At 34.9% G+C, this 15,689-nt stretch overlaps 1 protein-coding gene across 5 annotated transcripts in view; it reads right to left on the bottom strand.

Annotated features, from left to right (window-relative positions):
- Positions 1-15,689, bottom strand: part of CDC14A (cell division cycle 14A) — a 54,858-nt gene that overhangs the window by 8,738 nt on the left and 30,431 nt on the right. For 4 of the 5 annotated variants that reach the window (XR_007377106.1, XM_048945455.1, XM_048945457.1 and 1 more), the window contains exons 7-14: positions 14,987-15,049; positions 11,964-12,051; positions 10,339-10,569; positions 7,423-7,561; positions 4,828-4,984; positions 3,423-3,535; positions 2,818-2,865; positions 841-969 (exon numbers count right to left, since the gene is read on the bottom strand). Coding sequence is in view for 4 of the 5 variants with exons in the window: in XM_048945455.1 (XP_048801412.1) it covers positions 841-969; positions 2,818-2,865; positions 3,423-3,535; positions 4,828-4,984; positions 7,423-7,561; positions 10,339-10,569; positions 11,964-12,051; positions 14,987-15,049 (968 nt within the window). In the remaining variant the exon portion in view is untranslated. The remainder of the gene's footprint in view (positions 1-840; positions 970-2,817; positions 2,866-3,422; positions 3,536-4,827; positions 4,985-7,422; positions 7,562-10,338; positions 10,570-11,963; positions 12,052-14,986; positions 15,050-15,689) is intronic. The other variant, XM_048945456.1, reaches the window with a different exon arrangement.

A 15,689-nucleotide genomic window follows, 5' to 3' on the forward strand; every position in this document is an offset into this window, starting at 1 on the left:
ACAAAGAATATATGTACAAAGACATACAAAAAATAGCAGATAATTCAGAAGACACTAGGTGAATAACATGGAGCTATGTGCACACATTCCAGAATGCCCCATCTTCTCACTCTTGAATAACAAACAACAGAATTCTTTGTCAGGAGTTCCCAAACATTGTTTACTCAGACGTTATCACTGCCAGCTTTCATCTCTGTCAAACCACGTGTGCATGCAGGAGATTGTGTTAAATGCACAGGCAATGACTGACCTACTGTGAAGTATTTTGTCTACCATTTAAGTTTATGAACTCCTCATTTCTTAAATCAGTGACATGATACAAGTCTTCAATCAGCCAATAAGAAAAATAATAAAATTTGAGAATAAAAATAGGGTGTCCAGAAATACCTCATTGATTAAGTTAGCTGTTTTAAATAAAATATTTGTGCCCAGAAGCTATGAAAAATGCATCATCCTAAATTTTAATTAGCATCCATAACTACCTCATACAAAAATAATAATGGAATTGAATGGCAATTAATCAAAGATTCACAAAAATAATTTCAGTTACTACTTAGTATTCTTCTGAGATTAGTAATATACAGATTTAGAGGAAAGCTTCTTGCAAAGCTTCTATTAAGCAACATAATACTGCTTCTGAATGGATGCAATTATCTCTTGCCAGTAGTATTTCTCATTAATCTCTTAACGTGCAGGTAACCAAAATTTGGCTAGCAGAACAGCAAATCATGTTGTAAGTAAATCAAAGCCTTCTTAGAAGTTCTACATAGACTGCATATGTACTGAAAGTCATTGTAATATTCAATAACTATTTGTATCAAAATAAGAAAAAAAAATAACCTTTTAAGATTTGAGCCTGAGGATGAAGTAATTCTGCTTATTCTTTCTGCAGACGATGAATTAACTGTCATGATTTTTGAGGCTTTCAATGGAGATACAGATCCTTCCGTGCTGCCTGCAGTATTCAGTCTAAAAGTAGCAGAGTTTCAGTAAGAAATAAGATTATGATTGAAATAGACATCTCAAACACATAGATACTCAATATATAGACTCACGTTCAAAAACTAAAGTTCTTAAGTCAAATAACTAAGTTTTAAGTCAAATTTTCCTGGTGATAGTAGAGCTTTTATTAAGTTGCATGAAACACAGCTTTTCATAGCATGTGATCTGTAGTGACCAAATTCTGTAAGTAAGGTGCACTGAACTATTCAATAAAAAGGACAGCATTATAGCAATCAATATTAGCTTAATAAAAGTTAATGAACAAGTCTCTTAGCAGCACCATGACATTCTCTTGATCCTTAGACTGAGAAGTATTGCGATCAGACGTTAGGGACAAAACACCTCGGGTACAAGTCTCTTACTACATGCACAGAAGAAATGACAGAGCAAAAATACTTCACACCAAGAAAAGGTAAACAGAAGTCCTCCAAGAGTAGACATCTGGAGTAATTCATCCAAGTGCAAGGTCCTGCACTTCAGACTGTGGCAATTCCAAGCACAGATACAGGCTATGCGAAGAATGGCTTGAGAGCAGCACTGAGGAGAGGGATTTGGGAGTGTCGGTTGATGCAAGATTCAACATGAGCCAGTAATGCGCACTTGCAGCCCAGAAGGCCAGCTGTATCCTGGGTTGCATAAGTAGTGTGATCAGCAGGTTGAGAGAAGTGATTCTGCCCCTCTGCTCTGCTCTTGTGAAACCCCACCTGGAGTACCACATCCAGTTCTGGAGCCCCCAGAGATGTGGGAGCGGGTCCAGAGGAAGGGCTAAAATAAATGATCAGAGGGCTGGAGCATTTCCTCTATGAGGACAGGCTGAGAAAGCTGGGGTTCTTCAGTCTGGAGAAGAAAAGGCTCTGGAGGGACCTTATAGCAGCCTTACGGTACTTGAAGGGGGCCTACAGGAAAGCTGGGGAGGGACTTTTTATAAAGGCATATAGCAACAGGACAAGGGGAAATGGTTTTTAACTGGAAGAGGGTAGATTTGGACTAAATATTGGAAGAAATTCTTTACTGTAAGGGTGGTGAGACACTGGAATATGTCACCCAGTGAGGCTGTTACTGCCCCCTTCCATGGAAGCATTCAAGGCCAGGATGGACGGGGCTTTGAGCAACCTGGTCTACAGGGAGGTGTCTCTGCCTACAGCAGGGGGGTTTGAAATAGATGATCGTAAGGTCCCTTCCAATCCAAACCATTCTATGACCTCAAAAATCCAGGCTGGAATAGAATTGAAGGTAATGTGTTCTTCTTCATATTAATGCTTTATAGGGACAATTTTGTTTTTTTTTTTTTTTGTACTGTATTTTAAATGCAATGGTAAGGGATTAAACTATCAAAAAGAAGTAAAACAAAAAAAACAATCATCAGGTATCTCTTGTACATATATATAAAAAATATTTATTGTATGCACTAAGCTGTATCTCTATCTCATCTACAAAGAAAAGCTTGACACAAGGCAATGATCAGCTGATTTAGGCTTTAAGAGAAGTATTTTTACAGAAATAAAGTGGCCACGAACCAACTATCCTTCACTATACAACTGCATAGATATCAGAAATTATGACTGGGGAAACTACTTGTGTGTGCCAGTTATCAAGGACAATTCAAGGTGTCTCTGAAGTAAAACTGTACTCCCGTCTGTTAATTTTTTTTCTGTTTCCAGCTGTTTAAGAAAGTTTATTCCCCAACATCTCTCAGAAATTTGAAACTACTGATCACTTGATATAATATGCATAACTCAGAACACTGAAAATAGAAGACTGGAATGGTAAACAATTATAATTCCAATTTAACACAATAGATAATATCTTGAATACCTGAAAGGTTGCGATATGGACCTGGTGTGCAGTTTCATTTCTTGCAGCCTAAAGAAACCAAAGAAGCAATCTTATGAATCAAAGGAAAACTTTATTTAAGGTCTAATTGCAAGTTTCATATGGGTTTTAAAGTATGAAACTAATAAGAGTTAAAAATTATTGATGATTATTTAAAAAGTTATAAGGTTTAAACAATTGCAGGTTTAATTCTAAAGTTTCCATTTTTACAGATCTTGAAAGATTCAAAATTTACATAAAGAATAGAGGTAAATAACTACAAAAATTAAAGAACATTTTTGTTAGCAATATAAGTTTTAAAATGCTAGATAAACATAAATCTGAAGTTTTCAAAATATTTTTCTGCTTTACCTTCCATGACTAAATACTAAGTAGTGTTTAAAGTAGTTAATCAGAACAGGAAGACAGAAAACAAAGGAATATATTAATAAAAGAAATCTGCAACTAATATACACATGCACGGATATTTCCACCACAGAAGTGGCACAACTAGTACAACTGCTTAAACAAGACTGTGCACTTCTATGAAGATCTGATAGCAAGATATGAATGTAAAATTGCAAATCACTTCAGAATTACATAATTACCTCAGAGCTCCAGTTGTAGAACATGGCCGTCTCCGACTTTTTAAGGCATGAAGCTTATCTCCCTGTGTCAGGCCATCCTTAGTTTCCACACCTTCTTTGTCTTCAAAATCATACTGGTAAAAAAAAGTATGCAAGCAAAAAAAAAAAGTCTTAAGAGCAAAATAGTTTCTGAGTACTAAGTATCCCCTCCACAAAAGGCTTATCTACCATCTTGTTCATTGATGGGGCACTACTCCATCTATGCACAGTTCTAGTGAATAAAACGTGGTGCTGCACAAATACGTGTTCACACAGGCTTTTTACAGACTCTAAGCTCAGAATCAGTTCAGGATGCTTGAATCAAATGCCACTTTAAATATAGCGTTCAGAATGTTAACAGCTTTAATATTATACCTGTAAAAACCTGAAAATCATACTACAAAGGAAGTTACAGTAGAAAAAAAGCTCTGAATTTATGCTCTGAATCTGTACATAAGCTGCTGTATTGGATTCAGTAAAGTTAGAATAGCTCAGATTCAAAACCATTATTTTTACCTATCCATATAGGATGTGCCAGCTGTTTTCATTAGGCAAGGAAGATCATCCCAATGCAGCGTTATATTCTCTCACTGGCAATCTAGATACTTAACTTTACAGATTCTAAGCCACAAATTGAACTTCAAAAAGGGCAACAGTTATCAGTATAAAATAGTCCTCTATTATATGATCCACTGTAACCTGAATATCTTGAATGCATTTCTGTAAAGGTACCATTTGAAGATGCCCATTGTTTTCCTGGTCTTTTACATCATATAAGAAAGCTCTTCAGTTAATACAGAGCTAAAACAGGATGATCAAATGAATTTTAAGTTTCTCTAACTCACTTCTCACAGCTGTAGGAAGCTACATTTGGAATTCTTACTGGCTAAGAAACAGAAGTACGTTCACTGTAGCTCAGTCCATGCTTCTCCTTTAAACATATAATTGTCAAATTCTTACTGTAAGTGTACACATAACAGCAGTAATCCACTATTCTGCAATAAAAGAATGGGCATCTGTACATTCACATGTTATCAGCTAGAAACTCAGACTAAACTGATTTCCAATTGGAAAAATGATTTTTTTTTCCCATTCTCAAAATAACAAAAAAAAAAAGACTGAAAAACATAGAAGGCAGATTTGAAATCATGCACACCTACTTGAAGTCTAAAAAAAAGTGATCTATACACTCCCTTCATGAAAATCTTCTAAATATAATCCAAACTTTTTCTATTTTTTCTCAAATTTTCTCAAAACATATAGATCTCATAATCATCACATTTTAAAAAGAAAATACTAACAAGTCCAAGAGCAACAAAAACCTCAAAATGTTCTAGTTATTACAATCAGATCCATCTCTGCTTGCTTGAAACTTACGAATCCTTACCTCCCCATACTGATCCAAGTCTTGCACTTTATTCAGGCTGTCACTGATTGACATATCATTCAAACCGCAGAGAACTCTGTTAATGTTTCCATCAACTACTCGCTGTTTCTGTTTCGATTGTATGAGATCTCCCTCCAGCCATAACATTGCTTGCTTCCTTTTGGATTCAAAGCAAATTATTAATATCAAATTTGCACACAAACAATATGAAATTATGCTACTGTTACAGACTGCTTATGTTAGAATCTTTTGTACATCTTTGTCTGGAAAAAAAAAAAAAGACGCATCTATCACTAGAAAAATTATCTTAAGTGGTTAACAGAAAACAACCACAGAATCTTTAGAAAGTCTGCAGTCAAAAAAAGTATTACAGATGCTGAAGTGTTATTGTACAAAGCCATAATAGGAAAATAATTAATCTAAACTGGAATTCATAATAATACTTAAAGGTTTTTAGAAGCCATTTTAAAAAATCATATAAAATAATGTTTTTATATACATAAAGAATAAATGATAGTGCACTTCAACTTCACATTATCATGGAGTTCTGCGTACATGACTAATGTAAAACTACTACTGGCTTGCACAGCGAAAGGGGTCATAGTCATGCAAAACTGAACAGGTCTCTGGCATCAGTTTTCAGAAAATTCAAGTTGATATGCTTTAGACAGGTGGCAAAAATAATCATCATTTAATTGCAATGCACATAAGCTGAGCTGAATATTAATATTAAATTCCTATAAAAAAAAACAAAGAAACAAAAAAACAACAACAAAAAACACCTAGGGAATTAAGTGAGAAGATACTTTCACTGGAAAGTTTACCTTAATCAGTAGCCTGAGCCAATTACTCAAGCTTACATAACAACAAATGGGAAAGGTAAACACTTTCAGAGCTTTCGCTATATCCTAAGAAAATATGAAGTGGAAATGATGGAGAAAATGGCACCACTTAATCCACCTAACAGTAGTAGCCTAGAGTGCATGCTTGAACTTGAGCACTTTGGAAATCTTTCAAGATTAATTGTATTCACAGTAGCTAAGTCATTTGAGACATTCTGAGCCAAGAGATGTGTCAAGAAACAAACAAAAAAAAAAAAAAAAAGGAAAAAAAATAAAAATCACCTTTTCAAAAGACTGAAGAGATGAAGCTTTGAGGTCTGTGAAGGCACAGACAACAAATAAGTAAGACTTCTGTCAGATGCAACACTGTAATCCTGAGGCCAGGACTGCTAAAATGTCCTGAGACATTTTACATTAGACTGCTAAAACCAATGTTAGCTCCTTCCTCTTCATTCCTATTTTGACACTACTGGTGACTTGAATTTTGTCTGAATATCAAAAATAGATAACTATTGCAATTCAGATAATAAATTTACAACTTTTACTACAGCTCTTCACTACAAAAATAGATATGAATGAAAAAAATCTGAAAGATCTCTGCCTATCTACCAAATTAAACTATTTAAAGGCCACTATATAAAAGACATGGGTCCTGTTTCTCTCATCTCAAGTGAATAGTACTTGATAATCCTCCATTTCTTATCTTCCACTCAATCGTGCTCATTTGTGGAAAAAACCCATCATCCAAAGCTTAAACTGCCTTCAGAGAGCCCTTGTGGTTTGTGAAAGTTTTTGATTCACAGTATTTTCAACGGGTGGCCTCCTCTCAAATAAAGGAGCACCCATTCCAGAGTAGAAAGCAAATCAGAATCCTAATTCATGCTCCATTTCTCTTATGAATTTAGTAACACTTCTTTATCTCGTAACCTATGCATTTTAGCTATAAGGTCAGATAATGATTTACTATATTTATATAGCGTTATTTATTCACAATAATGAAAATGCCTTCAGCTAAATATCAGCAGGATATCAACTCAAATCAGCATGAATGCTATAGAAGTACACAATGTAAAAGCCACTATGAAATTAAAACAATTAAATAAACATCAACATTACTAAAGCCAGCATAATTTTGCCCATTATTTCCAGCTAGAATCACTCGGGGTCAAATTCTGACTCTCTCATTCTAAATATCTGTAACCTGTTTTCAAAACAAAGGATACAGACAATTTTAAGAAGAAAGTATATTAAAACCATACATTTAAGCTTTGCTAACAGCTATTAGCTCCAAGTAAAAAATGTTTCATACATCATGCTAGAAAACTGACAGAGACTGTAAGCTCTCCGCCACATACTTATTTAATCCCTAGTTACAAGAAAGAAAAGTAACACCAGTTTCTACTATGGTAATTTCAAGTGTCATCATAGGCTTAAAGTTACATAGCCTATCCTTCCTACTTCAACATTTTAACAAACGTTTACTCTTTGTTATATCAACATACAAATTGATATTGCCAAAACATTTGTCTTTATCTCTCAAATCCCTTAGAACAAAAACAGAGTCTTGACACCTCTGTCCCGGAAGGCAACAAAACTTACAGTACTCCAGAGAAGATGATTGCTGCCTATTAAATTCATCTCAATCTCAGCTAACTTAAAATATCTTATGAAAGGCAGTAATATACAACTCCAGTAGGCAGAAAGATCTGTAAGAAAAGCAATTGATTCCTAGTAGCAAATGACATGCACGTACTCTTCCAAGAAGTGTTGTTGAGGTCCTATAATAGAGCCTGGTCGACATATTCTTATCCAAGCAATGGCTTCAGCATGTGTGAACCTGTAGTGTTTCATTATGTAACAGGCAATCAGTGTTCCTGTTCTTCCCAGGCCAGCTAAAGAAACACACATATTAACATTCACATACAAAGTTGTAAGTATCTTCTAATTATCAAATTCAATTTCAAGATTAGAAGACTTTTGAAACGTTATGTAACCTTAATATTTGAAGAAACAATTTCTGATTTGATATTCTGTTTACCACACTACACAATTTCAGTTCTGTATGTACACAACTTAATATATAATATTTTTAAAAAAATTAACACCTTTAAGAAAACATGCAACTGATAATCCTGTTGTGCACTTCTACCTCAAACTATTTTAAAGGGTTGATATTTAAGAAATCTGTGACCAGGCTGGAACTTGCTCTTACAAGACCATAAATAAAACAAAATGAAAGTACCCTTACACAAAGGCCAACATTAATACTTTAAAAATTAAGAATCAAACACATGAAAATGACATGTTGTCTCACATCTGTACACATCACAACAGTGAGCAGCAAACATCTTTTCAGCTAATTTTCTTTCTGAATAAGATTTGTTGTGATACCCACCTGTAAAAACTATTCACTACTAACCACAGAATGATTGAGGTTGGAAGGAACCTCTGGGTCCATCTGTTCCAATCCCCTACTTAAGCAGGGTCACCCAGGGTTGCTCAGGTTCACATTCAGACAACTTTCGAAGATCTCTGAGACAGGAGACTCCTCAAGCTCTCTGGAGAACCTGTGCCAGTTTTTAGTCACTTGCATAGCAAAGAAGTGATTTGTGATGTTCAGAGGAAGCCCCTCGCTTTCCAGTTTGTGCCCCTTGCCTCTTCTCCTGACAAAGGACCCCACTGTGCCTGGGTCTGTCCCCTTCACATATTTATAGACTTGGATAAGATCTCCTCCTATGCCTCCTCTCATGCTTACTAGTTACAACACTGTCTTTATAGGAGAGATGCCCTGTTCCCTTCATCACCTTAACCACCCTCTGCTGGACTTTTCCTAGCAAGCCCATTATCTTTCTTGTTCCGAGGAGTCCAGAACAGAATGCAGTACTCTACGTGTATCCTCACTAATGCTGAGGCATGTACCCAGTGATACTTGGCCTAATGCAGCCAAGAATATTGCTAGCCTTCTTGACGGCAAGGGGACATCACTGACTTGATGTTCCCATCTCTGGATGGGAACATCCAACAACCTGGCTAGGCATCCACCAGGATGCCTAGATCCTTTTCTGCAGAGCTGCTTTCCAGACAGGTGATCCCCAGCACATACTGGTGCCTGGGAACGTTCCTCTCCTGTATTTCTTCTTGAAGTGCTCTATCTGTATAAACAGCAATGCATGTTGACTAGCATATAATATATGTCAGTAACTTAAGAAATTCAGCCACGCTCCAAAACTACAAACTAATTCTGGTTTTAAGAAAGGGGTAGGAGAAAGCATAGAAGGCAAAATTAGCTTTCACTATTTGACAAATCTATAACTATAAAACAATAATTTATCTCTTTCTAGCCCTCTGTCTTCACTGTTAGTTAAGTATCTACACATTTATACCTTATTTCCCCAAGTGTTTTTATTTGTGGTTTGATGGTATGGCAGTAGAGGTTGAACCTTCCCATCAATGTTCCATTTACTGATATATAAGTAATAATTGACTGTAACTATTTATACCAGAGATCTAATAAGCCAACTATCTTTACTGACAATTTTATACAGAACTAAAAGCTTTTTACATTTAACCAATAACTAAATATCACTGCAACTTTTTGGAGAGTTAAGATGATTCAGACTAAAGGATTAAGGTTAAAAGCTTATAAATAGGGAGATTCTGAGGCTATCAATGTCTACAGTGGAAGCTGTGCTTGGAATAATTCTACGTAAGAATACAAGGAATCTACAGATAGTACATCAGCTGCGAGTTAGCAGTTAACTTCTCATATGCTTATTTATAAGGGTTTAAAAAATTTAAAAAGCGAGTTTTCTCAGGGGTGGAGGTTGAGGTTTATGTAGTCAGATGAAAGATCAAAAATACTTCAGATCAGCAAGTGCACATCTAAGTCACCAGAAAAGTATACTGCCATCTTTCAGCAACTAAGCCTGAAGACTGACAGGCTATCCTCATAACTTATACTTCAAGTCAGTTAGCAGATGTTTGTCTTATTAATGCCAGAATTTTGGGGTTCTAGCCAAACTAACAACTTGTTGGCAAATAAACTTGTTTATGCTGATACACATGCTTAGTGTTCATGGAAATAAAATACAGACAAATAGCACTATTCTTGTTTCAGATCAGCAAGACATTTGTCTTTACAATGAACTTACACAATTCTTTAAACATAAATCAAACCCAACCCTTCAGAGCCTTTGTTGATCCTTCTTGACTAAGCATGTTCTGTGTATTTCCTAGATGATATGCTGACATAGACTGGTTTGAAATACTAGCATCACAATAGTAACTTTCTCTACAGAAAAATGTAGAACAGTCCCATAAGTACAAAGAAAACCTTTCAGTTTTTAGCATTTCCTAGCCAATTAGTATAATGCTAATTGTGAAAGCAAAATGCAAAAGAGAAGTCTGTAACAATTAAAACTCATGTCTGCAAGTGACACTAAACAACAAAAAAAAAGAAACAGTGAAGAATGGAATGTCAGCTTTTTTTTAAGTAGAGTGGGATGAAAGAGCTCACTATGCACATTAAAATATTCGTTGCATTTTTAGTCCGATTATAAAGTAATATTACTTTAAAAGAATTCTAGCATTTGGTTTTTTTCCAACAACAAACTACACACATTAATACTTATCTTGAACTTCAGTCTCAGGAATAAATAAGTGCACATACCTTTACAATGTACAGCAATAGCACCATTAGCATTTTCACAGATGTTCAGGAACCTCTGAACTATACTGTCACTTGGTGTGCTTCCATCTATGAAGAACAGGTCATAATGTTCAAAACCAGCATCAGTAAAGCGTTTTGCCTCATAAATTTTTTTGTTTAGTCTTATAATTGATGTGACATTATGTTTCCTGAAATAGGGAAAGTAGGCTTCAGGTGCATGAAGAGGATAACCTGTAAAAAAAAAAAAAAAAAAGTGCTGGAACAATCATTTTATGAGGATGAGACTCAATGCCCTGATAATAAAAATCCTTCCAAAAATCCTTTTAAAAGTGTAAGAAAACATTATTGTACTGAAGATGCTCTATAATACAGAAACAGGTTGATACTGAAAGAGTCCATAAAGTACTCCTGAAACTACATTAAAAGAGAATCAGAAAAAACAATTAGAACACAGTATTTCTGAAGCACTATCATCTTTTTTAGCACGCAACCCTCTACTTCTAGAGATTTGAAGACATTAGAGAGCTAAGGATATAAATCAATTCAACATTTCAGAAGTGCTGTTTCTCTGTAGAAAAGCTGTAGATCACAAGAATAAAACATGCTTTAAGAGGAAACACCATTCATGATGGAAATAGATTGGTGATCTACATTATAGACAAGAGCAACAGTCAAAGGTAAAGTTGTGCAAGAAATATTTGTATTATACTTAGTTAACTTCTTCTTTACTTCCAAGTTGCCAAGTACGTTCTTTCCAACTTTTTCTTGATAAGCTTCCAATAAATATACTTTACTTTTTAAATATACTATACTTTAAGAAATTTTAGCTCCCAGATCATACAATTTTCTTTCAGATTTCTAAATAGATTACAGTTACTTTCCTGCACATCAACTAGACTCAAAAATTAAACTAGGTGATATCTGCACACATTTATGAATTTAACATTTTGAAATAAGTACGAGGGCTGTTCTGAAAATAAAGCCTCCTGTTATATTGGCCTGCGATGTCAGAGGCAGATGCTGGTGGTACGGCAGAAGAGACTGAACCTTCACGCCAATATTCTATTATACTTTGTTGCTGTGTGACAGATGGCAGCAGAGGGACAAAACATTTATGGAAACATTTATGAACATTTATGGAAATCAAACACTGGGTGTCAGCACAGTGAAGTGGTGGTTGATGTGTTTCATTAGAGGTGACAATGGGCCACCTCCAGTGGTGCAAATCCCTACTTCGTCTGTCAAGTTTCTCTTTCATATTCCATTAGAATTATATATATTCTTCCCTTTATCCCAAGTACAAAAGATAACCTTTTTGAAGTCATTCCTGGCCTTTATTACAAAACCTTCAATACACGCTCCCTTACTTTAAGGAGCTCACCAGAAGAAAGGGAAGGGACCCGAGTTTCTCAAGCACTTTTGTCACTCTAAGGAAATATTGTTAGAAAACACTTTGGGAGTTGAGTTCTGTGTACATAAAATTTTCATTGCACAATTATTTCTGCAGAAGACAGTTAATCCATAAAGCTCTATGATCTTTTGCTCATTTGCTATTAATGTTTAACATGCTGAAAAAAAAACAAAGAGTAGCACCAAAATACACACATTAAAATCCCGAATCATACCATTTTCAAATTTGCTCTTTGGGTGAGGTCCACTAAATGCCAGAAATTTTCCTGGAATAATCCAGTTGAAATCACCATTTTCTACTCGCTAGAAAATTACAAGAGAAAGAAAAAAAAAGCATTTTAATAACTATACAAACAAGGTTGAAAAAGGTTTTGTTTGTTTGTTTTTATAATAAGGCATTCTTGACGCATTGAAGAACTTCAGCTTACATATGACTAACATACCAGGAGATGTTTTTCAAAAACCTCTTAATAAAACAAAGCCACAACAAATTCTATTGAAGTTTTCAGGTAAAACAGAAAGGTTCTATATCTAAGATATTTCTCTCATAGAAGGTTCAGGGTTTGAAGACACCAACTTATAACAACACTGGCAAATATGTATGTTTTAATCAAATAATTTGGAAAAATTCTTCCCTGTAAGACACTAGCAAGTGGGCACTAAAAACACAATTCAAGGACAACAAATTAAGAGCATAATTAGCCTGCAAAAACAATTATCCTTTCTTTGTACATACTGAAATGTACATTTTGTTGTAGTTCTGATGAGTTAGTAATCATAGAAGGAATGGATAAAAACATAAGACAAAAAAAAAAAAAAAAAAAAAAAAAATCAAAATCAGGTTTCATATCTCTTTGTAAAAGCAGTGCTCACTTTCCAATGGCAAGTTCAGGAAAGTTTGGTAAATTCTTTTATTGCCCAAACTGGAAAATGCCTCTTCCCCCAACCCCCCCAATCTTTTAAAGAGAACAGTATTCATTCCTCATTTGGCCATACAATTATTCTCAGCATCACTTATAAGGACATGGCACTCAGTTAACTGCCTTACAAAGCTCATGTTTTTAGTTCTCAACTCATCAAAACATTTTAATGAGTGAAAGATTCCAGTAATTGGACATCACTGTAACCAATTCAACAACTGCATGCTTAGCTAACCCCATTAGGCTTGCTCCAAATGTCCTCACATAGTGAAAACTCCTGTAAGATAACAAGCTTGCATAAAGACAAGAGAACTTCGTGCCAAGTCAGTACTGCACCCCGCAGGAAGTGAATTTGTATTTCAGACTGCAATCTCAATACTGTAGCCCTCTACTCTCTTTAATAAGTTCTGAAAATAAATCTGAATTATTTTTATAGTTGCATTTATGTCTTAAATCATTCTTCAAAGAATACACTTCTGTGGAGAATTTAAATCTTAACAACTCTGAACTACGTATGTATTCAGTACTATATACAAATATTACTATAGAAAATTGTAAACTTAATTATTTTTCATCAAGACCAACAGAAGGGGAATTAGCTGTCTTGATAATGTAGTAAAATGGAAGAACTTTAGAGTTCATCCTTTAAAGAAAAGAAATTTCCTTTAGCCTGTTCCCTTTAAGTCTTATGCAACTTTTCTCCACACAACTACATTTGAAGTGTTAACAGCAAATATATGGAGTATTTAAGTTTTTAGGAATTCAGCACAGTATACATCTAAACATACAAAGCTGACCATCAGACTGCCACATGTAAAGCAGCATAAGACATACAAATAATAGGCCAAAAAAATAAAGGACTCCAAGTTCTCACTTGGAACTCAGACAATGAGCAGGATTCATTCACACATATGTACAGTTCAGAGCAATATAAAATGATGTTAAGCCTTGAATAAAATAGGACAGCTTTGTATACAGCTTTAGTCAACTGTTTTGCTGTTTGATTTTTATTTTGTGCAACTCAACATATACCATAGATACACATACAAGAACATGTATATACACACATACAATCCTAAGAGTTTCCACACATTTATTCCTTTTATAACAAACATTTCGTTGTTATACACAGATCCAGCAAGAAGCAGCAATTTCATACTTTGTTTTAGCTACTACTTCATTCAATCTAATTAGTTCAGCAAAGGCCATACTAATTGCTCAGTCAACAGGGAACACTGCAGTATATGGAAATCCTTCTACAAATAACCTAAGCTTTGTGAATAGCTTCATATTAAAAGGCACCTATTGCATTTGCCAACTACAGCATACATGCATGTTGTAAACTGAGTTTTCCCACCATTTAGCCCTCTCCTGGTTTTACCCTATCGCCTTAGTGCTTATGAAATATTTCCTATAGCTTATACCTACATGTGCTAAACATCTATGTACAATAAGTTCACAATGAACTCTAAAAAGAGAGCTTAATACATACTCTAATGCTCAGTTCATCTTTAGCTTATACATCTTTCCCACTAACCAGTGCAACAGCAAGAACTTCAGGCAAATCCAAAAGTGAATTCTGGTATAACCACATCACAGTCACTGACTCCCTTAAAAATACTCTCCCTTCTTTTGAAGTGTGGCAAATAAGAGACAAAAGACCATCCAAGTATTCTGGACCAGATGAATACACACTTTGAGCCTCAGATTTCTGGCTCATAGGTGCAGCAAGGGTATATTTCAAATGTTCTCTACAGCAACATTGCTTGAAAAGCACTACTGAAGAGAGAGGTAGAAAGAGCTCAACCAGTTATGTTTGCATAAGTTAAGGAACAAAGGCCTAGCAGCACCCAGAGTGGCATTCTTCACTTGTGAGACAGGTGGCAGAGTAATCAATGTTATATAAGCATTTCACAACTTCACTAGGTAAATATTTTGGATGTATCCTAGTTAATCTACTCCTATCTAATAAAAAAAAAGCTCAGGATGTGCTTCATCTATACAGCTATAAAAGAAGTGTAACATGTGGAATTTGCAGCATCTCAAGAAGCTGCCTACAGTGTTTCAGTGCATCACATTGTAATGATACCCATCTTCCACATTGTTCACAGACAGAACCGAGTTTCAGTATCTGCCAATATTAAGGCCTCCATTGGATATCTAACCAACAGAGGAATGGTGTGGTTTTTCATACTTACCAAACACACAAAGACTATGATTTACTTGAATAAAAGTGTTTTTGCAATACATTTTAAAGCTGTGAGGTACTATGTATTCTAAATTATTTTAGGCAAATCAGACACATTAAAAGTACAAACCTCATAGTGTTCATATTCATCCACATCAAAAGTCTTAAAGTCAAAAAATCCATGCTGTAAGGCCTAAAAGGCAACAAGGTGTCAGTTCATTTTAAAATATGGTTTATAATCTCATTTTACAATTCTGTTCTTGAGAATCAAAATGAAATTACTAAACATTTGTGCTTTTGGCTTGCTGAAGTCTTTACATTAAGACGACATTAAATTTTGCACATACCAACAACACAGACAACAAAAAAAATGTAACAATGTCCAGAAACAGCAGGTTCATCATTTCTCCTTCAAAGACATTATGATGAACATACATTTGTTGCACATCACTAAAATCTTTGAGTCTTTCCATCTGATTACATGTTTTTCCTGGAAGGCACCTGACAAATTAAGAAGCAATTCCCTTTCTGCCATATTCTCATTCAATAATTTCTAGGCTGAGTATGTTTTTCAGCATTTTGGACATATCAAAAAATAAAACATTAAGGAGTTTTTTTGTTTGTTTGCTTTTAAGATTAATGTTGTACTCTGATTTATCACTATAATACCCAGGGATAAAGCTTTACAGATAGCAGTAATAAGTATAAGCTGAACCTTGTGATTTGTTGATATCAATTTTCCCCAACATATTCCACTGATTGAATGAAGTTAACAAGATTATACTTACAAGATCTATTAATAGGGTTGAAATAAATTGCTTAGTATTTGATTA

The sequence above is a fragment of the Lagopus muta genome, chromosome 5 (genome assembly GCF_023343835.1).
Source record: "Lagopus muta isolate bLagMut1 chromosome 5, bLagMut1 primary, whole genome shotgun sequence".
Lineage (NCBI taxonomy): Eukaryota > Metazoa > Chordata > Aves > Galliformes > Phasianidae > Lagopus > Lagopus muta.